Source organism: Meleagris gallopavo, chromosome 4, assembly GCF_905368555.1.
Source record: "Meleagris gallopavo chromosome 4, MGAL_WU_HG_1.1, whole genome shotgun sequence".
In the NCBI taxonomy this organism is placed as follows: domain Eukaryota; kingdom Metazoa; phylum Chordata; class Aves; order Galliformes; family Phasianidae; genus Meleagris; species Meleagris gallopavo.
Genome location: NC_139407.1, coordinates 34,860,101 through 34,887,784, shown reverse-complemented (window position 1 = coordinate 34,887,784; position 27,684 = coordinate 34,860,101). Strand labels below are relative to the sequence as shown.

The following is a 27,684-nucleotide window of genomic DNA, read 5'->3' as shown; positions in this document are numbered from 1 at the left end:
GAAACAAATGCCGCGAAGAGAGATGTCTTGGGGAGTTTAATTTTATCCCAGTTCCTTGTGCTCTGAATGGTAATCTGCTTATTCCCAAACGCTGTGGAGTTCTGCATGACCTGATCATTGCTGAATTCCTCCTCCCACCAGCACAGCCAGCAGTTCATTTTTTCTCTGTCTCACACTGTTCAGCTTGGGTTCTTTGCTATACTTTTAATTTACCACTGTTGATGCTGTTCATATTTTGCCAAGTCTGACTGTCTAATGGAGCACACACCCTTTTGTTGCCAACTTGTCTGTAGTGTGAGGCTTTAGGTTCACTTCTCCAGAGGATCTATTTTCTACCCAAATGTTTTTGGCTGAGAAGCACTCATCTGGGTGAGCTTAATGTTGCCACAATCTTGCATTATGACTAAAAGAGAGAGGAGCGTGCTTTCTTCTTCATGTGAGGGACCCCATGTGTTTAATGGGTCCCATCCATTAAACATGGGCCTTTCTTTAGCAGCCTCCAAAATATTCTGAAGGGGCAGAAGGCTTTTGTTTATAAATATGAGCGAGTTCCAATGCTAAGGAAAAGCAAGGACTAGTGTTTGGTGTCACTTGTATTTGTTTTAGTTCCACTGGGCTATGATTAAAGTATTACTGCAGCAATACAGTTGGCACTTTAATCACTCATAGTTAAAGAACACTCCGCTAAGGTTTCTACAGCAGCACAATAACTGTGCTGCTGCATGTGTCCACTGCATTTGTGTGTGGATGTTATACACAGGTTCTTTGTTCTTTCTGGGTTATCATCTATGCTTATGTGCGTTCATTAGTTTAGAAACTGTTAGAATTGGTGAAAGTTCATTTTGTCTTTCAAAAAAACAAAAACAACAGAACATGTACAAGACATTAGCCTGAAAACAACTCATTATGTCTGTGTTTTAATTGAAAATTTGTTGCTGTTGTGACAAGTTAGCTACTTTTATCCTTTGGAAGGATTGAAGTATGCTCAGCCTATCTGGTTAGGGCTACCTTCATTGCCTAGCTAACATTTCTTGGCATTGCAATAACAGCTAAATTTCATTTTTCCTAAACTAAGCTCTTTCCTTCTACCCCCCTCCCCCCCCCCCTCCTTCTAGCCTGGAAGAGACAGAAATCTGCTGATTAGCATGGGAGGGAGAGAATAGATGAAAGTGATGAATCTTGCAAAACACTTCAGGCAAAGCTTTGACTCAGGTGCTTATTCATGTATTCTGATTTCATTTTTCTCACCTAGGTGTGTGGGCCTGCAGGAATCTCACATGCATTAAACTCTGCTTATGAAAGGAGCCTTAATTTGTTTTAAAAACAATAATTTAGCTTTCAGCAGGAGGTGAGGTTGCTAATGCTACAGAAAGCATTTATTAGAACTTACAAATCATAGAATCATAGAATGGCCTGGATTGAAAAGAACCACAATGATGATCTAGTTTCAACCCCCTTGCCATAGGCAGGGTTGCCAACTACTAGACCAAGCTGCCCAGAGCCACATCCAGCCTGGCCTCGAGTGCATTCAAATTAGGGACTTAGTTTATTTTCCATTTAAGATACTAAGTATGCAAGACTTTTCTAACAAATACTGTAACTGATAGAGTCTGGTTTTCTCAGGATGTATGGTCAGCACTTTCCTGACCATCACTTTGTGATTCTTTTGGATATCATTGAAAATAATGCTGAGAATTACAAGTGTGTCTAAAACGAAACCGTATTATAATTTAAGGATAGGCTTTATCTTCATATGTTTACAATGGAAAATAAAGACTTATTACCCTGATGCAGACAGGATCCTTTTTAAAAAGATCTTTTTTAAAAACATGGGATGTTCTTCGGTTACCTTGTTTTAGTTCTTCTATACAAAACTGATTAAAATTCACTTATAAACAGAACTAGAAGCAAAAAAGAAAGAAAAGCTTATGTTTGCTCAGTTAGGAAAATAAGCAAGTAAACCTCAGAAAGCCTCAGTGGATCTGGAAACGTAGTACAGATTTGATCCTGAAATTAGAATATAAACTTTTTGTAAAAAAAAAATTGTCACAAAGTATTGGGAAAATAATACATTTTTGGAAACCGTGCTAGTGGTACTCCTTCAGCAGCAATTTGGGATTTAAAGTTAGTAATCTGTGTTTAATAATACACATTTTTGCATGGAAAGGCTTGCTTTTGTCTTTTTACATTGGTAAAGAAAGTAATCCATTAAGACTTTACAGTGGATGAACTGGCTCCAGCTGAAGTCCATAGCAATTCTTCCTTTTGCAAAACATTTCCAATGCTTATGCTTAGTATTTAGATTGCACCTCTTACTCCCTATGCACAGATATAGTACCTATCAATGGCAGTTCTACGGAAGCCAAGTCACAATTTCTGTGACCACAGTTTGCCAATCTGTACTAAGTATCTGAAAACTTCCATGAGGACAGTTGTAGGAAATCACCTTCTAGAACAGATTTTAATTTATGTACAATTCCACAGAGTTCCACAGGGTTGGTTGTTTTTTTCTCTGCTGATATTTGACATCCCAAATACTGAACTGTTGATAAAACAATGAATAATAAATAATTCATAATTATGAACTCTATAATATGACTACTTAAAAAAAAAAAAATCCATGCTGCATTTCTGTGCATAGATTCATCATATTACCTGAAAAATAGAAATATAAAGAACACTTCCACAGTACAACAGTAGCATGGATTATTCATGTAACCAAGGGTTAGAAGTAAACTTAGACTAATTTTTTTTTCCTTTTTCCAAAAAGGGACTGATTTCCAATAAATTGTTCTTGCAGACAAGCAAAGATACCTGATCTGTGGACTAAACTTGCAAAAATGCTGTAGTCTTGCATTTGGAAAATATTTAATACTAAGCATTGACACTCAGCTGAAGAATCAGCCTAATTCTGCTTCTATTTAAATCAATATCAAAATTCACTGATTAGCCTCTTCCTGTATGCAGTAAAGCCTCTTACCTTCATTTTAGAGTCACTCCTACAGCATACTCTCAGCATAGGTTTTAGAAATCTGAGCACTTACAGCTGTTGGTGGAATTCAGTTAAAATACAAGTGACAAATGAAAAACTGAGCCAGTCCCATCCTACTGCCACTGATACACCTAAACACTCTTCTGTTCCCTCATGACTGGGTTAGAGTCAAATAGCAATGCAGATGTGAAAGATCAGAGCAAGGGTTGACTTCAGGCTATGCAGAGGAAACTTCAGTACCAATACATAAGAAGGAAATAATTGCAAGTAGAGAATGTAGCCAAACAGCCAGGCATCATACATACTGAAATAATTTTCAGAATATTAGCTGAATAATTTCTTACTATTATTTCTTCACATCTTCAAGTATGCTGGGGCCAATAGATCAACCACTGGAATCAATGGCAAAACTTATGTGCATGACCTAGTGGGCACTGAGTGAGATCAAACAGCGCCAGACAGGGTCTGAAATCAGGATTAGAAGGAGAGAAAGCAAGGCATTACACAAAGGAGATTTCCATTTTGAAAATGGTCTACAGAATGGGTGCTGTGATGAGTCAACGTTTTTGGGGTATAAGTAAGTCAGCGGTCTCATAAAATATTTTTATTCAGTAATCTCATTCTTTTTATTAAACACAGGCAGCAGAGATTTGTAGTCCTGCCAAGTCTGAGTCAAAAGTAATTTGAGTTCGTGATTATATGGAAAAGAATAGGCCTTTTGTCTGTAATTATATATAAGGTCCATAGGGTGACCCTGCATTATACAGGATGTAACTGAACAGCTTGTAATTGATGAGGTTTCCATTGCCACATAATGCAGTGCACAAAGTAGTGAGATCATAGAAAAATCTTTTTTAAAGTGTTAAATATTTTCTTGTACAACAAGAAAAATTCATTTTGTAAGGCAATAAGTACCATAATTTCCTGGAACAATTCAGTACGTAGGTATACATGTGCCATGCATGGATTATACAGATGGGCATTAAATACATCTAAAACTGAAAGATAAATTAAATTATGCAGAACAAATGAACACTTTTTGTTTCATGTAGTAAATAAAAAAATGCTGAGATAACTGAAATAATTTGACACATCCAAAGTAACTAGATACAGTTTTAAAATTATCACAGTTTTCCACGGGAGAAAATGGTTATCTGGATAACAATGAAATATAGCTATATTTGCTTGACTTTTTTTAAACAAACAAACAAAAAAAAGCCGTCAGTATAAGCTTTAGTTCTCAAGTAAGTATCCTCATTCTTAATACATACACATCCAAATACTGTAATGTGTCCACATGTAAGGTAGGTTAATGAGTACTGTATTTAGATCTTGATTTGACTAGAGGTGTAATTTGTTCATGCTGCTGCTACTATTTCAGACACACACATGAACATACATACACAACATACAGTTCTGTTCATGCCATGGCAATGTGATGGTGTTTGCAGCAGGAGAAACCTCACCTTTATGTTCCTCTCCTAGAAGGATCATTTGGCAAATTCCAAGGGTGCAATGCCACAAAAATACTGTGGCTGAGTCGGGAGTGAGATTAAAATGCAAGATTAGGCATATACCAGCACAGCTGTGTAAATACAGCAGAGGTGCTGCTTTATTTCCTGATGCCTAGAATAAGAAGTAAATCTGGCATTGCATGTTGCAGTTTAAGTAGGCAAAAGATGAGTAACTAATATGAGCAAAGCACATCTTATCTAAATGCAGAGACTGATAATTTAAGATTTGTGTAAATGTGCAAATGTACATTTGTATGGACAATACATTTCATTGCTAAAGATATTTTAGAATTAGCAAGGCAAAACACTTCAGGAAAATTAGTGAAGTATGTATCAAAGCAAAACTGCATCCAGTTAAGTATTGGGAAACAAAATTTAACTAAATCTATATTATCATTTGTCCTTTCTACAAGCGTTTGTACAAGTGAGAAAAGTGATGTTGAAAATCTTCCTGCAGTTCTCTTATCTCAAGATGTCCTTAGCCACCTATTTAATATTGATAATCATGTGTATGTGAGGAAGAGCTCCTCTGAACTACTGAGTTGTAGTCAACATTTTCCACATGAAAAGTACCAGGTGTGTTATCTTTGTGTTCAGCTGGGAAAAAGTACAAGAACGTGTTTTTGTAATAATCAGAAAATGCATTCTTTCAACTTGATAGACGCCACTGTCTAAAGTTGAAGAGGAAAATCAGGATTAAAATTTCAGGCTGTAAGCTCTCACCTAGCAGAATGTATCTATCTCATAGGTTCTATAAATAAATAGATTTAAAGAGGAAAGGCTATGGATATTTTGAATGGAACAGAAAATGTTATTTGTTAATATTCCTATGGATTTGCTGGAAGAGTTTAAGGTTAGATGGTACTTTAGTTTCTGATGTGATTACCTTGTATATATACAATTTTTGGTACTTGCTGCAGGGAATCTCTCCCTTAAGGGAAGCTCTGTGATACATTCTGCTCTCATGCTGGAGAAACAACCCACTCAAAAGGAAAGAGGATCAATAGGCAGTCTGCACCTTTGTTAAAATATTTAACATTTGTTAAAATGTTTAATATTTTGGCCTAGTTCTAAGGGAGATGAGATGAGAAGCATTTTGAAACATCATCACGAAACATGCATTTCAGATTCTTTTTTCATGTAGAAAGCGGAGACGGTCTGTACAAGACAGCCAAGATTGTACCAGCCTACCACAGAATAGGGTGAAGCCCTACTTATTCAAAACATCCACTATCAGTGAAGACAACTGTTTCAGAGAGCTGAGATATATGATGAAATATTGCTTTTCCAAAAGAGTGGTCAGGCACTGGAGTGGGCTGCGCAGGGAGGTGGTGGAGTCACTGACCCTGGAGGTGTTCCAGGAACATTTAGATGTTGTGTTGAGGTTTGGTTGGTTTAATGAGGACTATTAGTGATAGGTAGATGATTGGACTGGATGATCTTGTAGGTCTTTTCCAACGGTGGTGATTCTATGTTCTATAATTTCCTGAGGTAAACGATGCTCTATAAATGCAATTGTTTAAGTACGTTCTCTCACAAGTAATCCTATTTTGATTATTTACATCTGGAATGTTAGCAGGTATATTGTCTTTGTTTGGAATAAAAACATTTCTTAACAATATGTGTTTCAGAGTATTGCTCTTCACTGTTGTGAAGTGTAAATGCTCATGAAAAGAGAATCACAAAACATAGAAAGATCAGTTGACCAGGGCTGGTTTATATTTTCATCTTTAACCTAACCTTAGCGCCAGCTTCCCACTAGCAGCAGTGGAATGAGGCATTTCTAACATTTCCTGCAAGGATTTCTTATTGTCCTTCCTGCAAGAAATTGAACAGCAATGCCCATACAATGTTTCAATAGGACTTATTCCCCAGAGTTTCAGAGGGATGCAGGAATAACTTTTGTACAAAGCTACACTTAGATGCATCCAGTGACACATCGAGTATTTGGTTTATCTTCATTAACATAAGATTATTTTACTGGGAATGAGAGAGGATAAGGTGAGTGACAGCAGTATTTTTACAATTATGCATAATGCAAGTACATATTCTTTTAATAAATTATTACTGATACAAAACAAATATATAACTAGTTTATTAAAATGTATGAAACAAGGATAAAAAGGGGTGGAAAAGATAAATAGTTATTGGAGCAGGAATAATTTTGTCCATGAAGTCATACTTATCATAATGTAGAGTTTGGATATTTAAATGTTTTTGATATTGAAAAGCAGCCAGCACTTCTGATCAGCGTAAGCCTGATCATGAGGGCATTTGGCCAACAAATCAAAGTGTAAAGCAAAATGTTCATTTTTCCATCATTTCTCTCCTATATATTTATACAGATATAATCTGGTCCATATGGTTCATGTATTTAACAGAGAAAAAATGGGGAGCTGTTGACTTTAAACAAAAAAAATCTGGTTTGTACACTGTACTTTTTGTATTCTGCAATGTGCTCTTAAGGTGTAACTCAATAGATTCAACTTCCAGACTCTATAAAATGTTCTATTAACATAAGAATATTGCTATGTTTTTTTCAAAAAAATATTTTAATACATTTTTTCCCAAAGGAGTACAGAATTATCAAGCGTAATTCTACAGACATTCACTGTTATTTAGTCTACTGTCCATTTCCAAGTGCTGGAATAATTGTCAGTCTAAGAAATCTTAGACTGTCTAGTTTACATTTCTAGTTTTCAGTCAGACCTCTGACTTCTTAGAAGATTTCACTATTGCCTACAATTTTAGAAGTTAATTGTATATAAACTTGAAAATCAGTCACACAAGGTTAGAACAAAAAGAAAACAGGATTTTGCCAGTTCTTATTTTCAGTTACAATTATCCTTCTGTCAAAATTATAAAGATCTGTGGAGACATTGATGTCCTCCTGATAAGTAAAATAGGTATTTGGTTATCAATGGACAACTTTAGTTATACCTATTTTTAATCTTAAAAAAAAAAAACAACTTGGTGTGGCTGGGTAGCATAATTAAAATTTCAATATTGTTTTGAGAAATAAATCATGACAGCTGTGTTCTCTTAGCAATTGTTTACAGCATAGAAACACAAATACTTAATGAGGAGAAAGCTAAAAAAATTGTACTTACCTGATTTGAGGAGGTTGAGATTTGTAATTATCTGAAAAAAAAACCCCAAAACATTGTGCTTCCAAAAAGATTTTAAAATTTTAATTCTTACCTCACAATGTTTACTAAAAGCACTTGGAAATACTCATCATGTGTTCCTAATATATGAATCTTATATGTTCTCTTTTGGGTTTGTACTGGAAGCCATTTTTAAAAGAAATTTTCTTTTACTTGCAATTTCAATTAGTTGCAAAATGTCGCTGTAAGGATGTAGAGTGCATTTTATGAGTGTTTATTAACCATGTCCTGTTTGCCATATTAATTTATGAGAAGTTAATCAAGGTCAGTGAGTCTTCTCATGTTAGTGAATAGATTTTGTGCATTATGAAAACAATAATTAGTATGCTCATATTCCTTATATTTTTTGAATATATGTATTCCTTATATTTTTGAATATAAATCTCAGTAGTTCCTATCTTACTTTCACAATATACAGAGCGTGCGAGCAACTATTGCATACTAAGTGATATACAAAGGTGCCTCTACTCAACATTTTAGTTGAAATTATCAAATGCAACTAGAAAAGTTTTAAAATAAATAAAGTGAGGATATCTGCCACGTAGGAGGAGAAACTGTACAAGATAGGATCAGACAAGACCTTGCACTATTGAACTACGACATTTGGAATTAGAACAATACTGGCATTGTGCAGACCTGTTGCAGACATTTGCACTTAGATAGCTTTCATTACTCCAGAAAGTGGAAACTGTCTGTCAGGAGCTTTGGGAAGGCAATCAAGAAAGGGGGCAGACCAGCCACTATCCAATATTATAGCTACTGGCAAAACAAACTGCTTTGTTGTAATCTTCATTGTTGGCTTAATCATCCCTTATTCTTTCTTGTCTTCTTACCAATGTCCCTTTCTTATCCTTCCTGATCTCTCTTGTCCCATTATGATTTCCCTGTTGCTATTTTGAAATCTAATGGCAATGTGGAATTACATATTCCAACTTAGTATTTTCATATTTAGTTATCTTGTCTGGAATAATGATTTATCATTAAAAATGTAAAAATGAAAATTAAACACACTGGGTTATGAAGATCCACGGATTTTTGCTCTCGATATAGCCATATAGAAGATATGTATTGACTTTTTGTGGTTTTATAATGATCTGCTTAACACACCATTTATTTATGTAAATAAAATAAAATAAACTCTATGTACGCTACTTTTTGGACACTAGGCTTAAAAAATATATATTTTAACCAATACATTCTAGTGATGTGTAACCAAATCCTGCTAGACCAAATATCCCATTTATATTAACTGAAGTCCCTTTAAATTTATTAATTGTAAAATTGGTTTTTAGTATTATTATTATTGTCCTGTTTTGGAAACAGGTCTCAAAGTTCTGCTATTAGCTTCAACAGAATCTTCATTTTGCCATTAGGAATCAAATAAGAAACCTCTGTTTGAATCCATAGGAGATGCACTTGCAGTTTGGATCATGAATAGTTCATGTTTGCACCTTCTTTTTTGTGTATGTGTAGACATGTAGAACAATTTCTTCTTCAAAGGAGTGGTGATGCAGTGGCACAGGCTGCCCAGGAAGGTGGTTGAGTCACCATCCCTGGAAGTGTTCAAGAAACATTTAGATGTTGTAATAAGGGACATGATTTAGTGGGGAAATATCAGTGGTAGGTGGATAGTTGGACTAGATGATCTTGGAGGTCTTTTCTAACCTTGGAGATTCGATGATTCTGTTATCTCTGAGACAAAATAACGGTAGTATATTCACATAAAATATGCACAAGGACTGTATTTTAAAATAAACCTGTTTGATTGTAAGTACAACAGAATACAATTTCTGTCTACAAGATAAAAACTTGCAGTATAATTTTAGAATCTTCTGTGAGAAGCAAAGCAGAAAAATGATACATAATATTTTGTCATTTCAGTGCTGATGGAGTTAATGCTGTAAGTCAGTTCACACTGGCACATATGGAAATGTTTCTTTGTCAAAACAAATTCACACTTCTTTAACACTTTGAATTATAAAAAAGCCAGCAGATGTCATGTAATTAGAGTTATACTGGCCATGAGGGGAATGGATTAAATTCTGCTCAATGTTAGAACAAATAACATCATTGACGCTCTTAGTGGATGTTTGCTCCTGCTGCACTCATTAAGGGCTAGTTCTGGAGCAGTGTTGAAATGAGAAGGAGTAAAATACATACGATCTTAATAAGTCCCTTCCAACCCAAACCATTCTATGATTCTATGATCTAGATACAATATAACATCTGTCTGATTGCAACATAATCCTATACTACACTTTCTAGTTTTTGAGGCATGTGCACAAACATTTCAGTTAAAAAGTCAGTTGTATCATAACATATTCTCTGAAAGTTGGGGGAAGCCAGCAGTGTGTATCTTCCAGCAAAGTGGGAATCGAGGGCTCAGGGCCTTAATTTGGCGGAAATTCTTGCTAACTCAAAAGAAGAGTTATGAACAGTTGCCATGGCTCCCTCAATTTGTCGAAAGAAAGACTGTTAATCTCTTTGTTAAAATATGGATGTAACAACCGGCAAGCAATGAGGATGACTATAGTGTGCAACGTAGCATCTCTGAAATTACATACGCCTAGCATCTAAATTTTGATAGTGAGAGATACCAAGACACACATCATCACAGCTTCAGAAGAAAAATACAATATACTACAGCAATGAAAACGAGTTATGGTCGTCACCCTGTGCCAACTTTATTCACATTTAATAGTATTGCATTGTCTATTCTCTGCAAATAGTGCCAGTGCTTTCAGTGGCACTTTAAGTTGGGATGGTGCACAACTGTTTGTGTCCTTGAGAGAGCTAAAATGCCCAGACTGTCTGGGAGACAATGTGAGTTTATTCCATGTGGGTGACCTGAAAATATGTGTATAATATTTTTAACAATTGTTTGAATGGTACTTATTCATGCTGACAAAGTGGAATGAAATATGACACCATATAAAAGCAAAGAAATGAAATGATCTCTTTCAAAACGTCTTTCTACAGTCACTTCCAGATTAGTAAGAAGGTTTGATTAGTTGGTCCAGCAGCACCGGTTTTCATGCTGAGAGCAACATGCAACATCAGGGCTTCATGCCCATTACAAAGGACGTGTACAATACTGGCAAATGGCAATGAAATTTGACCTAGATGAAGTGTGAAATCACAGTACATGTCTGTCAAATTATTTAAACCATATGGTATGGTGTTTATAAAGGCTTTATTTTGGATGCATGGTGACTTACCGAGGACAATTAATATTAGGCCTAACAAAAACTCTGCTGGATTTAAATTACTTCTAAGAGGTTATTAAAGAAAATGTGAATTACCACAGTGAGTTTATATAGATGCATGGTTGTAGTGCTAAAGTTTCCAGCTTTTTGTTGTTAACATATTTTTAAAGAGATGGATATAGGTACTTGACTAAAAACATGGGAAAAGTCATGCAATAAGAAGAGCCTGGGGTTTCTCTGTGCTTATTTCCTGTTTGTTTCAGAGATAATTTTCTCTTTTATTTCATCTATTTGGTTTATTTCATGCTCTTAATGTAGTAATTTATTGAGTATCCGATTGGGCATAATTTATTTTGGGATTTGTGATGTGAAGAATTACTAAGGTAGGAGAACAATGATAAATTAAGCAGCTTTGGCCTCCACAACTTTCACAATCATTTGTACTGATGCAGAGTAAGCTAGCAATTTTTGCTAAATGAAGAGACTAGACTTGAATATACATCAGCATACCAGAATTTCCAAACAGGTGTGAAATTTGACTCTTATTTGGTTGTGTTTTAGAAATAATTTACACTACTATAAATGGTTAAACAAAGTGGAATATCAAATCTGCTTATTACTTTTAGAGACACCCATTTGAAGCTGGAACTAGATACAAGTATGCAGGAAAACAGGATTAGAACTCAAAATTGTTTCAAAAATAGAAATAGTTAAAATGATAGAGTGCAGTCCAGTGAAGAGATGTGAAAGATAATATGGTCAAGAATAACCAGTTAAACAAAAACAGGATGAGAAAACAATTGACTTCATAAACCTGACGGAAAGAGTCTGGGGAATGGGCCAGAGTTGGATCAGTGCTGAATGCAGTTCAACAAAATCATTTGTGGCAGAAATGAGGAAAGCTGCACTGAGATTCCTGAACGGGTCTGCAGCCTACAGCTCATACTACACCATATTTGTTTTTCACACAGCTTTGGAAAGGCTTCATCTGCAGCTGAATGCCTAGTTTTGGAAATAGCTATTTGAGAAAGACTTGACTTGATTATATGAGATTCTAGGAGGGGAAAACATCAGCAGTTTCTATCCACAGAACAGTAGGATGGGAAGAAATGCAGTGGCAGTCCTCCCAGACAGTAAGGACCATTGCAGAGGAGAAACAAATAAACTATAAATTCCAGCAACAAATATTTAGACCGTAGACTAGCAAAGAAAAAAAATCTATCATGAAACTCTGGCATGGTTTGCTTGGGGAGATTGATACATTTCCAGAACTGGATATTTCTTGGTTTTACACAGTGTCAGGATGATATCAGGATATGACCATGGATTAGATGATTTCATAGAAATCATAGAGTCATAGAGTGGCCTGGGCTGAAAAGGACCAATAGATTGAACTATGATATATATGTGTGTGTAGCTCTTCTTCTTACAAGCAAAATTTTGCATGATATTTAAAGGGAAAAAAAAGACCACAGACTGCAGACCATGCTCAGAGGTAAAAACAAGCAGCATATACACAGAAAAAAGGCAAGAAGCAAAAATACAAACTTTTTATTTTGAAACAGCGTATGCATATAACATAGTATCTTTCATAGCCATTTGGTTTGTTAAGACTAGATTGTCTTAGCAACCAGTTCTAAAAACAGAGTGCAGGCTCACACAAACTTCATCAAGTCACATCCAGGAGGAAGTGATTTTGTTACTGTGCAGGGACTTCTGCTGTATTCATTACAGTCAACAGCATCAAAGAAGCATGCAGCAGTATGAGGTAGCATTTCTTTTTCCATAACATTTCCACAGATAGGACAGTTTAGCTAGAAATGTACTCTAAGGATATAACAAATCACCTCTTGATATTTGGGTTTTTTAACAATTGAAAGCTCCATCCTTTTGCTGTGACTCTCTATCACCAAGAAATGTGAATGTTGAAAATGCTATTTCTTTCTGCATTGGTTTGCACTACTCTTATTTTCTTTCCTTCACATACATTTCTCAGTTTTAAGTTTGACCTGCATAATGTCAATGGCCTATGTACTACATAATAAAGAGAATAACAGCTTGTATCACAGAACAAGGATGGTATCTGATACTAAGATACCTGTAAGGGCACACCATGCTCTGAATAAGCAAGAAATGAATGTCACTGATCAGCCATTGCTATCCACATAGTTGGATCTGATAATTATGGGAAAAAAAAAGTGCTAGATGTCAGGAAATTAGTATTAATAATAACTGCTGAGGTTCATTTTTTTGTTAAGTTTCCCTTCATGAGATGCTAAGAACTGAGGTTTACCACAGGACTTGAGTCCACCTTGTGGGCCTTTATTTCAGTCTTCATTGTTGTGAAGCGCAAATAGCTGATGTTCATTCCATGAAAAATCACCATGAGAGGGGAGAAAAGGAGGAAGCGAGAAAGAGATAAAAAATCAGAGGAAAAAATCCCTGAAAGATTTTGAAAAATTCCCTCAAAGTGGAACTTCCTAAGTAATCAGAAAACTGTAGATGAAACATACAAATAACTTACAAATAACAGTGTTTGATATTAAGATGGGCATGAAGGACATATGCTGGTGAAAAGCATAGAAGTAGTGTTTTGGCTTCCAGAGAAAATGACAGAGAAACTGTTGCACAGAAACCAAAATGTCCACCCTCAATATGTAGCAATGGTGGTAAGCTGGCACAGCTGTGAAATACCTTGGGGAAAAAAATCTTGCTGGAATGATCTCTCTGATGTACAGCTGTTTGCCTGAAGTGGTGGAACTTATTTTGTAGTGGTCAAATGAAAAATAACTTCTGTATTTGAACTACGAAAAAAAAATAGGTCGCGGTACACTTTTTTTATTATTATTATTGAAATTTCTATTAATGTGAGAGGATTCGTGCAGGAATTCCTATCTGTGAAGAGCTTTACAACACATGCACTGCCGGATGCATAATACGGCAGATAACCTCGCTGACGGCGATCTCAACTAACGGACTAGAAAAGCATTTATCCCACGTCGATCCGAACAATCAAAGCAGTGCCGCTCACTGCCCGCAGGATTTGAGGGGGCGGCGGACCGGCAGCTGCGGCCCCGGGCGCACTTCCGAGCAGCCGCGGGCAGGATCGAGTGACGCTTCGACTGACTGAAGCGGGGCAGGTGGGGATGTGCTGGAATGCAATGCCTCGGGAGAGCGACGATGTGTATTTTTATTTACTATTCCATATTTCTTCAACGTTTTCCTCAGATTTTAGAGCCTCGCGCTTCTCCCCGGCGTTTCCAAACGCACCAAGCCACCGTTACTGACAGGAAAGCCGCCGGCGGAGCGCTGCGGATACGACTGTCATTGGGCCGGGCCCAGCACCCCCGGCCCGGCCCTCGGGTGTCCCCCTGCACCGCCGCTCCGGCCAAGCTCCCCGCCAACATGGCGGTTGCCCCAGCACCACACACAACAGCCACGCGCCCCCGTCGGAACAGGGGACGGAAGTGACGCACAGGCGGGCGCCCGGCGAAGCGGGTGGAGACCGGCGGCGGCGTGGAGATGAACAGCCGCCTGCAGGAGATCCGGGAGCGGCAGAAGCTCCGCCGGCAGCTCTTGGCTCAGCAGGTAGGGGCAGGCAGGGGCCGCGCCGGGTAGGCGCGCCGAGAGCTGCAGTGGAGTCGGGTTTGGGCCGGGCCGGGCCGGGTCGGGCCCGGCTAGGAAAGCTTGAATGTGCAGGGCCCGCCCTTTCCCTCTGGGGAGGGGGGAGCGAGCGCGTGCCAGCGCCAGGTGCGGCAGTTCCGTTAGCGGCTGTGGGGCGGCCGTTGGGACGGGGCGGGTAGGAGGCAGGTAGGCCTGTAGGTTTCTCGTGGCCGTGCTGTGGAGCCGCTGCCGTCCGATCGCTGTTTTGTATTACTTGCGTTGCTGTTTCGTCTTTTTTTTTTTTTTTTTCCTAATCGGTGGTAATTTTGAATTTGGCTCGTCTTCTTCTTCAGTTAGGAGCTGAAAACGCAGACAGTATTGGAGCTGTGTTGAACAGTAAAGATGACCAGCGGGAAATTGCTGAAACAAGAGAAACCTGTAGGTATGTATCAGCACACCATTTCTGTCAGAAATACAAGCGATTCAGGGAAAAAGGATGAGATAACTTGCCTAAAAGCCAAGTAAAACTTATGTAAAAACATACAGTGTAGTGAAAGATGATGCTTCAGTTACTACTCAAATCTGGATAAAGCGAGTAGGGTTTTAAGCAATGACTTTTAACATCAGTTCAGAAATCAAAATTAACTTTTGCTTCCTATGTTGAAAAGTTACTGTGGAACAAAACCGAGGTGTTTGTTATGGTGTGAGTGTACTGTCTGCATTTTCCTTTATGATTTGCTCAGAACAGCTGTGGAGCAGTTTAATTGAAAGGATCTATGGGATAGAAGTGGTAGAAGTGTTTAGTTGTAAACTGGGCCAGAGTACCTAGTGCTTATTGATTCTCATGTGTAACAGTGATTTTCTTGTGTGAGCAGGTTTAATTTTGGATACGTGCTGCCTCAGGTAAAATAAGTTGTGCTTTTTAAAATAGAAGAATAAGGACAGAAGATAACTGTTTAGGAGTCCAGTCATTGGTTGTACTTGTCTCGAGTATTCTGAGTGAGAACAGACTTCTCATGTCTGAAGTTTGAGAATCATTTCAAGCTAACAGAAGCATGCCATCAAGGTGAATCACTGGAGATTTCTGAAGTGTTCTCCGGAGAGATAGAAACTGTTTGATATGACAATTTTTTGTATGTTTATAGGGCTTCTTATGATAGTTCTGCACCAAATGCAAAACGCAAGTATCCTGATGAGGGAGAAGCTGATGAAGAAGAGATTGAAGAATATAAGGTGAGAAGAAATAACTCTTTTTCTCTGGTGTTTATGGCTTCTTGAGGGACATATAAAATGTGTGTATGTGCACGTGTAAAAATAACTGAGATGTGTGTCAATTCCTTAAAAGTATTCACAAGAGTTGAAGTAGTCATAAGTCACACCCCATCATATTTGAAAAGTCATGGCAATGGGTGAAGTCCCTAACAACTGGAGAAAGGGAAACGTGACTCTTGTTTTTAAAAAGAGTAGTAAGGAGAAACATCATGAAATGGGTCCACCTGGAAGTTATATGGACATATGGAGGACAGGGAGGTGATTAGGGATAGCCAGTGTGGCTGCACCAAGGGCAAATTGTGCCTGAGCAATCTTATGGCTACTCGCTGTACAGTGACTGTTTCAGTAGATGAGGGAGGAGCTGCTGTGTTCATCTACGTGGACTTTTGTAAGGCCTGTGATTCAGTTGTTGCAGCTGAATTAGAGGATATGGGTTTGATGGCTGGGCTGTCAGATAAAAAAAAAAATTGGTTGCATGGCTGCGTCCAGAGAATTGGTCAAGAGTTCAATGTCCGAGTGGAACCCAGTAACAAGTGGTGTCCCTCAAGGACCTGTGCTATTATGAGTAGTACTTAATACTTTAATCACTGGCATGGATAAAGAATTAAGTGTACCTTCAGCAAGTTTGTGAGTGACACCAAATGGATTGGTACAGTTGATATGCTAGAGAGAGAGGATGCCATCCAGTGGGACCTTGACTGGCTTGAGGAATAGGCCTATGTGAACCTTTGGAAGTTCACTGCTGCCAAGTGCAACGTCCTGTACCTGGATCAGGTGCAATCCAAATATAGATGCAGTCTGGGTGATGGGTAGATAGAGAGCAGCCCTGCAGATAAGGACTTCGGGAAACTTGGTGGATAAAGCGTTGGTTTTGAGCTAGCAATGTGTTCTTGCAGCTCAGAAAGATGCACAAAAGAAGCATGGTCAGTGGGTTGAGGGAGGTGATTCCTCCCTCTTGTGAGACCCTACTTGTAGTGTTGCATCCAGTTCTGTGTTGCCAGTACAAATAAAAAACATGATCCTGTTAGGACAGGACCAGAGGAGAGCATCACAGAAATGTCCAAAAGGCTGCAACGCCTCTCATAAAGAAAGATTGAGAAAAATGGTGTTGTTTAGCCTGGAGAGGAGAGGGCCTCTAGGGAGACCTTATTACTTCCTTTAGGTATGTAAAGAGGCTTATGAGAGGAATGGAGAAAAACCTTTTTACCAGGGTCTGTAGTGTCTGCCTGTAGTGACAGAATAAGGGCAGCAGTTTAAAACAAAATTGTGTAGGTGAGACATCAAGGAAGCTGTGGGTGCTGCATTCCTCAAATTGCTCAAGGCCAGGCTGGATGGGGCTTCGGGCTACTTGGTCTGGTGGTGGGGTGTCTAACCTTTTGGCTTGCCTGGGCTGTACTGTGTGAAAAGGAATTGTCTTGGGACGCATATAAAATGTGTAACATAGTTAAATTAAGTTTTGGTGTTTATATGTGTTATCTTTAAATATATTTTTTTTTATTAAAACATAAAATTAGTGGGATATTTGACCTTGGTTTTGTGAAACTAATGTATGAGTCTGGTTCACTGAATGTGGTTGCAATTCTTACTGAATTCTCAATGTATTCATCAGACATCTTTGAAATACAACTCTTCCTGTGCAACATGCTTGAAAATAGTTGTTCACTAATGCACATACTGCCAAAAAGCAATGATATAAATTAAACGTGATTGTGAAGTGAAGGGTATTTTTCTCTGATAAGACATGTCTTATGAAAGTCTGGTAAAGAGGCATCCAATTTTTGAGTTGAATATCTGATTTCAACTTGATAAATTTCATTTGAAAATTTGAGGGTAATGTATTTTCAAGTCAATTTTCAGTCGACATAAATACATTAAAAAATTGATTATTTTTTCAGCAATCTTAAAACTTATTCTCAAATTCCTTTATTAAAGCAGAAAGCACGTTTGCATATTTTTTCTCTGTTCTTTGGACTATCATTTGCCTTTACTTGAATTAACACTGCTTTGTATATCCTTTCTGTGCTGGTTTCAGCTCAGACAGTGCTGATCAGTGTTTTGTTGTTGCTGAGTGATGGGCGCACCACTAGGCAGGGAGCCGGGCCATCATGGTGTAGGGCAGGGGGTGGACCACAGGGTGGGCTGATCTGGGCTGCATGCTGCCCTTGGGTTGGACGTCCCTGCTCTAGTGGAAGGTAACGCTGTCTATGTTAGGGATGTTGGACAAGATGATGATCAAGGAGCCCTTCCAACCCAAAACATTGTATGATTTTATATATGTCCCTCACTGACATCTTCCTTGATGTCTTCCACTGCAAAGATCTGAGAGAACCAACATGATTCTCTTCAGATGTGGCTTAGGTGTATTGAACTGTAAGTTCAACAGAACCCAGTGTTTGGAGGCTTAATTTAGTTCCGCTCCTTGGAGAAAGTATGTTACAGTGACAGTGTCCCCAGGGAATGGCAGTGTATATTATTGCTATTTGTCTTGTGTTGGAAGAAGTGGTAAAATGTTTGTTTAGCCAAGCACATGCACAAAAAAATCGAAGCAAAATTTGTGCTGGAAGAAAAGCTTGCGTTTAACAAATGGTACAGGCCATTGAATGAGATATGGGGAAGTTTGACGGGGTCTTCCAGCCTCTCTATTAAGTGCAAAATGATGTCTTCAATGAACAGAAGACATATAGGATCCTAAGAGAGGGGTAATAAGAGGCTTGCTTTGGGGTATACATTAAGTATCCAAAATACCAGGAAAAGTGTAGCTTAAAAAACAAAAACAAAAACAAACAAAAAAACCCCCGACCCTATGGTCATTAAGAATGAGTGGTTGTCAAACTTTCATGCCTTTCATTTTTCAAATAATCTTCTAAGAGTTGTTTCATAGCTTTCTCTTTTTTAATCTAATGTAAAGTTTTCATTATCATGAATGATGGAGAAAGGAGATTAAAGAGAAGAGTGATCATAGTAAAGCTATCTTTTTAATTTGCTTTGTGTCTTGTTGTAGCATGTCTTCCCTTTCCCCTTCTACTTTATCCTCATAACCTTGCTTGATTATATAGAATGGATCAAGGTCAGCTTATTTGTGAAACAATGTCTGCTGTTCCCTTGAACACATAAAAATAGAAGTTTTTTAAATTTGTGGGCTTGGTTGTGTTACGCTTGTCTTTAGATATACAAAGGTTTCTGTAAGACTGTCGTAATAAAACCAAAAGGAAACGTATGAAGGGGCTTCTTATTTTTTGTTAGTCTGTCTGTAAGTGGAGAGTTTTAATGTGTTAAGTGCTAGTCTGTATGTCTTATAGCAAACTATCTAAATAACAGTCTGAAAAGGATTTTCAGAGCGCATGCAACATTTGTGAAGTTTGTCTCCCTTGTAATGAGTCTGTCCAGAACTGGGTGAGTGCTCCAAGTGTAGCCTCGCTATTGCTGATTAGAGGAAAGATCACCTGTGGTGACCTGCTGGCAATACTGTGTAGCATGTGACTAAACAGCTTTTTTTTTTTTTTTTTTTGGTGAAATATACATATGTAAGTCACTCTAACTATCAAAGCGTGTGAATCCTATTATATGCATGCAGAAGACTTACCCTGTATGGGCTGCTGTCACAAGTGATCAAGCTCTTTCTGTACTGTTGGACTTGAAAAATGATACTATCTCACATCAACTTCAGTCTAGCAGATGATTAGATTTAGTGAACTTGAAACCTGTAAGTTAAAAATCTATAATGGAGCCATCAGCTGTTTCTGCAGACCTTGTTAAGTCTATTTTGGCAAGGACATAAGAACTTAGTAAAATCCTCTGTGTATTTATGTAACCTTTTCATTAGTATTTCGAGCATGTTTAAATTTAGTCTTGTTATATGAACTGGTATAAAAATCTAGATCTTCATGGTATCAAGCCTTACTGGATTGAATTTAACATGCCTTAGAAAGTTATAATGAACTTGATTGTCATTGATACAGAAAATATTACATATTTATTGTTTTTATCATTTTTAAGGAAAATTAGAGGTAATATTTTTGATGTAAAGTGACTGGTGTGTCTATAACACCCTGATTTGCAGTATTGTTGGGCTCTATGTTCTGCTGTCAGTTAATCCTTCTGTAGTGGTTCAGTTTTTCTGTACCCAGACCTTAGATTTGGTGAAAACGATGATACTCTCAAACTTTACTTGCTCTAGCTGAAGTCTGAGCTTCTGGATGTAATTGCTGGTAAAGGTGGGTTACTGTGAATGTAGAATATTGTCATTTGCTGCAATTCAGCGTGAAGACACTGGATGTGAACATGAAACCTTTAAATAATTGTATATGTAGTTGGATATTTCAAAGGGTCACTTCCGAGTCTTCCAAATGCCTTACACTGATGTTGTTTTCAGAGAAATCTGAGCTGTGACATTGATGTTTTCATTATTTGTGGGAAGTCTGAGAACAGCTTTTAAGCTGTTCTTGTGAAGCGTTGTGTTAATCTTCTCAGACATTTTAGGAACTTCTAATGCAAAGAAGCGTTTTTTGTTGTTGTTTGGTTCATCTTCTGTAAAGAAACAGCAGAATTGCTTCTGAGAGGCTCTTGGCAATACCAATCAGAGTATTCGTAGGTAGGCCAATAGTCAAATATATAAAGAAGACTAGAACTCACACAACTGGCAAAGGAGATCTCTGAATACGCAGCACTCTTTCTCAGGGAGCAGCCCAGGTCTAAGAGATACCCTCCCTTAGTGGCTGGCCATAAACCTAGGCTGGCTCTACCCTGGGTCACCTGTTCTGGTCACCCAGAGAGCACAGGTGCAAACAATTTGCCCGTGCTCCCTGAGCCAACCACACCCCTTCACCAGGTGCTCAATCACCAGTTCAAACCCTGACTTAACAGTTCCCTTGCAGCTGGTTTGTTCTATAAAATAAATGTTATAATGGTGATTCTTAATAAAGATTAGACTGACAGGAGAATAGAGAGCAACATAGTAAAAACACAGAATAGGATGTTTTTCTTGATGAAATGTGGGGATTTCTTTGTATTGTTGAAAGAGTCGAAACTCTTTAACTGTACTTGCTACTGCTTGTAGAATTAAACAAAATAAAAGAGTTGGAAGAAAACCAGCAGGGTCTAGGCTCTGTTGAGTCCTGTCCAGCGGCTCCCCAGGGAGGTGGTTGAGTCACCATCCCTAGATGTGTTTAAAAACTATTTGGATGTGGTGCTCAGGAACATGATTTAGCAGAGGATTGTTAGAGTTAGGGTAGTATGGTCAGGTTGTGATTGGACTTGAGCTTTAAGGTCTTTTCCAACCTGAGCAATTCTGTGACTGAAACATTTCGTTGTTTCTTGTTTCTCTTGATGATTTGAAATAAATAAATAAATAAAAAATTATATGGAGTTTAACTGTTCCATCAGCGTTTTCAAACTTGTTGCATCTCAAGTATTGTGTCTTTAATGTTTCCCTATTAAATGCTGTACTGCCTTAGATTTTTTTTTTTTTAACCTTTTTAAAAAATCCCAAAATTGTATTTGTCACGAGAATGTCATGAAGTGCATTGAGATGGAGCTGTTAAATTAGAAGGTGGATTCTTTCCTGGATAGTTCCTGCTCTTAGGGAAGTCCTCTGCATCTCAGTTTTATCATATCCTCAGTTTATATTCATGGTATATTTTTAGCTGTGCTATCTGCCTGACCAAGTAAAATAAAGTATTCATAAAGAAGAAAGGAAAAGGAGAACAAGGTGGTCTTCTTGAAACTAGGAGAAATTGATTTTTCTGAAAGAAAACGTCTTATTTTGTATGATTCACAAGGCTGACTTTACAAATATCAGAAGCAAAGTAGAATAATAAAAGTAGAAATAAAAGTTATGCAGAATGAGTAAAAGTTTAATGTAGATTAAATTGAAGTAAAAGACTTACATATTACTGGAATTTTCCTAACCTTACTCATTGTTACAGTAGCATCCACCAGCACTTGAAGCCAGATAGTGAGGATGCTCCAGCTGCTGGGAGCTTTACTCACTGATGAGTTCATGGGCTGTGAGCAGACCATGTTAAATTTCCCACTGCCAGATTGACTTGGGCTCTGCATTGCAAACTATGGAGGTAGAGGTTGTAGAGAGGGATGCTTCATTGGCAGAAATGGATAATGAATATTTTAAGGCCAGAAAGTTCAGTTGTGGTTCTGAAGAACTTCTGCAGTACTTTTGTTTTTGTGGCACTGTCACTGTTGTACTGGCTGGGTGGTGAGGCACTGGCACAGGCTGCTCAGAGAAGCTGGGGATGAATGCCCTGTTCCTGGAGCCATTCTGGAATGGCTGGAAGAGGTCCTGGGCAGTCTGATCTGGTGGGTGGCAGCCCTGCCCATGGCAGGGAGTTGGAACTGGATGGGCTTAAGCTTTGCATAGGCATCTGAGAGTTGTGATGCTCTATCTTTCCCTTCCCCCATGTATGAATTCAATCTGAATTAATTTAAGTTTTGCTTGAGCCTGTATAAATGTCAGCTATTAACAGTATCCTGTGGCAAAGAATACCAGAGTTTTAACTTTTTACTAAGTACAAAAATACTTTTCGTTCAGATTTGTCCTCTGCCACCCGAACTTGATACAGACATTTTTTCACTTAGTTTTGGCATACAGTAGCCTGTGACCTTGGAATGCTTTCTTGTCATTATTCTGAATGTTGAAAACATTATGTTGAATCATCCTAATTTTTAATTAGTTGTTTAAGAAAACTTTGTGCTTCAGTATTGTAGTTAGCTTTTGTTTCCTCAACTTGGCAACAATAAAACAGATTTGTTAATCAAGTACAAGAATATCTCATCTTGTATTGTTAATTTCATTTGGTACCTGCTTCTATTGTGTACTTTGCCTTTTGAAAGCTGATGTTGTAGGCTTTTTTGTTTGTGGCTGCAAGATTTTTTCAAATTCATTATGAAGGCATAAAGAGGACTGGGATGACTCAGAAGTAGGTATTTAACAAGTGCTTACCATCAGAAGGCTAAGAATTAGGGAAAATAGGAGAGAGAAAACAATATAGGCTTATGATCACGTAAGCAGTTTTTAGTAAAACTTGAGCTTTCTGCATATTTTCCTGAATGACACTTGCTGGTACGTGTCTTCTGTTCTCCTTTTCTTTGTAAACACTGCTGCTGTTTCTAGTAGCAATTTTTCCTTTTTTATTTCTTCAGTTAAAGAAGAAATAAGACTGTTGATCTAAGTTATATACATCAATAACTGGGGGGTGCGGGAGATGAAATCTCTTACCACTTCTGAAATATCTGCTAAAATTAAGTTGGTTTTAAGCTCCAGTTTGAAAAGAATGCAGAGCTGATTTCATAATTTCAACAACTGGAGGGATCAAAATAGGGAAAACTATTTTTTGTTCTTATGTGTCATAGGGTAAATGCAGAAATAGTAACAGCCTTCTCCATAGCTTTTGACTTTAATATGTATGGTGAAGAGGAGAATTATTGTAAGAAAACTGGTTCTCTGTCTTTTCTTTTACTTCAGTGTCTTAAAATCTCTTTATGTTTCAGCCTCAAGATGGCTTTTCTCCTCATGTGAAACACTATATTAACTGATTAAAATTTCTGTAGTAGTCAGCAATGTGTGAGAGTATCTACTCAATATGGTAGATTGTGTTAATTCAGTGAGTCTTCAGTTTTATTTATACATAATGGGCTCTTTCAGGATGAACAGCAAAATAGAAAGTAATATGGGAGTGAATCATCTTTTTTATTTCTGATCTCTGTGAATTCTACATTGGAAGTTCAGAGTATGTCAGCATGACAGGGCTCTGAACTCCAGAAATCTCATGGTCAATTGGTGACACACTAACTAGGAAAAAATCTGTGATAAAATTCCTCTTTTCTGTTCATTTTGAGTCTACTAGGTTGGAAGTTTTAAGTTAATTTTAAGAACAGTCCAAATGAAATATCAGCTTGTACTGTGTAGTATTTCTTCAAAGTATATGTAATGGATTTATATAAAGATGGTTTCAGCTGCTAAGATTGAAACAAAAGAGATGTTCAATAGATACAAATGTTGAAATGTTCTACTAGTGAAGAACTGCATCAGAATCTCTCTCTTGCTTTAATTCAAGGAGTAAAATTTGAGGGGATGAAAGTTTCATATAAAGTAGTGCCTATGCAGTCACAGCCTAGAAATGAGTATTTTTATTTTCCTCTCTGAGGCTTTTCCAGTAACTTTGTTCTCGGTGATGGGAGGCAGACCTTTTTTGCAATAGGTCATTTCCCCCTCTGCCCAAAATTTGAAACCTGTTTGGAACTGTCCATGATGCACAGTTGCAGGAGACTTCCATTGAGAAGCAGATTCATAGTCAAGAAGGAAACAGCATGATCTCACACTCTATGAAATCTGTTTTGCTTCCCAGGATGAAGTAGAGCTGCAGCAAGATGAAGAGAATCTACCCTATGAAGAAGAGATTTACAAAGATTCCAGTACCTTCCTTAAGGTGAGCAGTTTTGCGATTAGAAGAATAGTTAAAGGTATATTGTTGTGTTAAATTATTCATGCAATTGATTGTATTTGAAACACAGCCTTAAAGGCTGAAGGAGATAACTGCAGTTCACAGGTACGAAAGTTTCCTTGTGAAACATACAGCTGTAACAGTGAGCAGTGGCAATGCTGAGTCTAGTTGGAGATGAAAAACAGAATGACAGTGTTTAGCAAGTAAAGGCATGTTAAGAAAAAAAATCAGCAATTTTCTCATTTTTCAGACTAACACATTGCAGCATGTGTTCAGTTATCTCTCCTTACAACTCACTCAACTCCTTCTGTTCTTTAGGGTACTCAGAGCTTAAATCCACACAATGATTATTGCCAGCATTTTGTGGATACAGGACATAGACCCCAGAACTTCATCAGAGATGTTGGTATGTCACAGTTATTGATTGATGCTACTGTGTCTTGTTTTATTCACTGTCACTCCTTTTTCTTCCCATTTTTTATTTCTTACAGTTAGTAGATAATGTAGATGTACCGTAGTTTTGTCCCTCTATGTACATACATGTCAGTGTGTAAATCAATACAAATGACTTCTTAATCATAATCTAGGAAATAAGCATTACCAAAGGGCTATCTTGGAATTTCTTTGAAAGTATTTAGCCAGGAAAAGATTTTCAAAACGAAGCTCTTGTTATTCCATAAAGCAGACAAGTTTAATGAGCAGACTTTGAAACTTTTGGAAATTGAAATAACTCCTGTAGTTAAGCCATTCCTGGGCTGTGTTACCTCTATGAATTTTTGTAGCATATAGAGTACAGATTATACTGAATTATTTAATGTATTAAGCAATATGGATAATATTTACTTTATAAAGTAAACTTTTAACAGCTCATTAGAAGACTCAATGTACTACTGAGTCTAGAGGATGTCATTTATTAATTTTACATTCATCTGGCCCTTGCTGAACTTTGAACAAAACAAGACACCTCTCTGTCTGCGGTTGTCTGAAATATTTCATTCAGCCCATATTTTACCATATTTGTGATTGTTGGGGTAAGAATGGCATGTTGATAGGTGCCAGCCCAGAGGTTTTGTTTGCCTGTTCTTTGGTCAGGAGTATTTGATTTCCACTGGCTGCAGCAGTGGATATCAGATCTGTTTTTAAGATGTTAGATACTTGAGAAAAAAAAAGAAAATATTTTTTGTTTTCTTATGTACAAATAACAAGATGGCAATGTCACATACTAAGAACTTTTCATTTACTAATGTGATGTGAGATTTGGGAGTTCACAAGTTTGAAGTAAAGGAGAAGGAAACTTTTTGCTTTTCTCTCTCCATTTGAAGTTGTAAATAGGAATGATCATAGAGCTGTATAAGCAAGTTGAACTGATGTGTCTTGGGGACTGGGATATTTACAGTTTGAACTTATGCTGAGGCTATTGTTCACAATAACAAATATACTGGTTTGGATAATGTTTTTGGAAAGGAAATGCAATATACTGAAATAGTTTTACTTGTGTTTTTTTTTTTTGTTTTGTTTTGTTTTTTTTTAATATTTTTTAATATTACTGCAGAAAACCTCATTAGGGTTTTCCCCTGTGCATTCTGTATGTATAAAAGATTTGAAAATGAGCAATCATAGAGCAAAGTCAATAAATAAGTCTCGAAGTCCAATAAGTAAAATACATAGGTTCAAATCTCCATGAGTTACAGGAATTAGCAATTGTTGTATAAGGGAGGTATATGGATGAAGGAACCAGGTGCAATCCAGTTGCCACTGTAGAAATAATCTTTAAAGATCAAGACTAGTAGGAAATAGAATCATGAGTATTAATTGTATCTTAATATAAACTTATGGATGGAAAGAATGAGAAAATAATTTTGTCTCATTTAAACCACGAGAGGAAGAATGATGAGAGATTGTTTTCTTCTGATAAAAAGTTTTTTTTTGAACTCTTGATCACTCTAGAGAAGGTTAGAACATTGACACTGAATTCAGTATCTTCCAGCAACATTAATCTTAATTAACTGGCAAAGGCAGGAGGCTTTTGTGAAGTACTGCACAGAAAACTGCTTGAAGGGTTTGGTTTGTTCTAACAAAAATAAAATGAGGCTAAAGTATTAACGTGTTAACTCCATGTTTTCTTCTTCTTAGGCTTAGCAGATAGGTTTGAAGAATATCCAAAACTTAGAGAGCTCATCAGATTGAAGGATGAGCTGATATCTAAATCTAACACTCCTCCCATGTAAGTGTTTGTGTGGAAAACACCCTTTCTTCTCCAGACTGGTTTGAAGCTAGCTATCTGCTTTGCAAATCCTTATCTTTAGTGTCTGTTCATAATTTACATTTTCTATTTCTGTTTGTATATACAAATTAATCAGTGGAAACTTCAGAAGACTGAAATCAGCTTGTTTTCATTATTTTAATCTAGATATTGTAGTATGTAGAAAAGATTTTCTAGAGTGTAATTATAGTATCTGAAGCTTTGTTTTTTTTAAGACTGAGCTGCCAACTGGTTGGGCAGCATTCATGTATTGGGAATGAAAAGATACACACCATGTGATCACAGATCTCTTCATCATGTAGTTTGCAGTAACAACACAACCTTTAAAAAAAAAATTGGCCTCAATATAACCTTAGTTGTTCTTTTAAGCATTTTTGTGTAATATTCAGCTGTCATCTTGGTATCCCTCAATGAGACGTTACCATATAGTTTAAGATGAAAAAAGTTTAGGTTGGCAGGAGGTAATTCAGAATTAATAGGACAAATGACCTCTCAGTTTTTGCTGAATGTTAGACTCATTGTAGGCATGCAGCATGTTACAGGAGTCTGAACTTTATGCTTTTAATGTATTGCAGTCCTAATCAGCACTCAGAAAAGCAGTATTAATTAGTCCCATGAAAAACCTCGAATAAATCATCTGAATGACTGATACACAAACTACAGAACACGACTTGCTATTCTTAAGTTTGTGGGTGTTGTTTTGTTTTTGGGTTTTTGGTTTTGTTTTTTTTTTTTGCATTCTTAACCTTAAAGCACAAAAGGGAATAACAAATAATCAAATGCTGCCTTCTGATAGCTCCAAATAAAGTCATGAAACAACAATCTCATCCAGATATGTTTTTGGGAAGAAGGGTGGTGGTAGTCTGCTAATCAAATCTTGTAGATCTAAGGGTATTGGGGAAAAGATAGCGATAAAAACTGTGACTGGTGGGAACGTGTGGATGCCAGGTGTAACAGTAGGATTGAATCTCATGCGGCAGGGAGGTTGGAGATTCATGATCCTTGAGGTCCTTTCCAACCCTGGCCATTCTCTGATTCTGTGATAAAAAAGTGTGTTAGGGACCTGTGCTTTTGCTATAGGTAGAGAAATACATTTCTGCTAAGTGAAAAGTAACCACATTTCCAGTATTCAGAATCTTCTGAACATAACAAAGTAAATGACAATTCTAAAAATACACTGTTTTTGTGAAGTAATCTGGAAGTCTGTTGCT

General features: G+C 37.3%; 1 protein-coding gene across 1 annotated transcript in view; it reads left to right on the top strand.

Moving 5' to 3' along the window:
* The window catches only part of METTL14 (methyltransferase 14, N6-adenosine-methyltransferase non-catalytic subunit), a 52,148-nt gene that overhangs the window by 12,340 nt on the left and 12,124 nt on the right, over nucleotides 1-27,684 (top strand). The window contains exons 6-11 of the mRNA XM_085222843.1: nucleotides 14,108-14,467; nucleotides 14,836-14,924; nucleotides 15,628-15,715; nucleotides 24,115-24,195; nucleotides 24,529-24,616; nucleotides 26,344-26,434. Coding sequence (XP_085078969.1) covers nucleotides 14,402-14,467; nucleotides 14,836-14,924; nucleotides 15,628-15,715; nucleotides 24,115-24,195; nucleotides 24,529-24,616; nucleotides 26,344-26,434 — 503 coding nt within the window. The 5' untranslated portion in view covers nucleotides 14,108-14,401. The remainder of the gene's footprint in view (nucleotides 1-14,107; nucleotides 14,468-14,835; nucleotides 14,925-15,627; nucleotides 15,716-24,114; nucleotides 24,196-24,528; nucleotides 24,617-26,343; nucleotides 26,435-27,684) is intronic.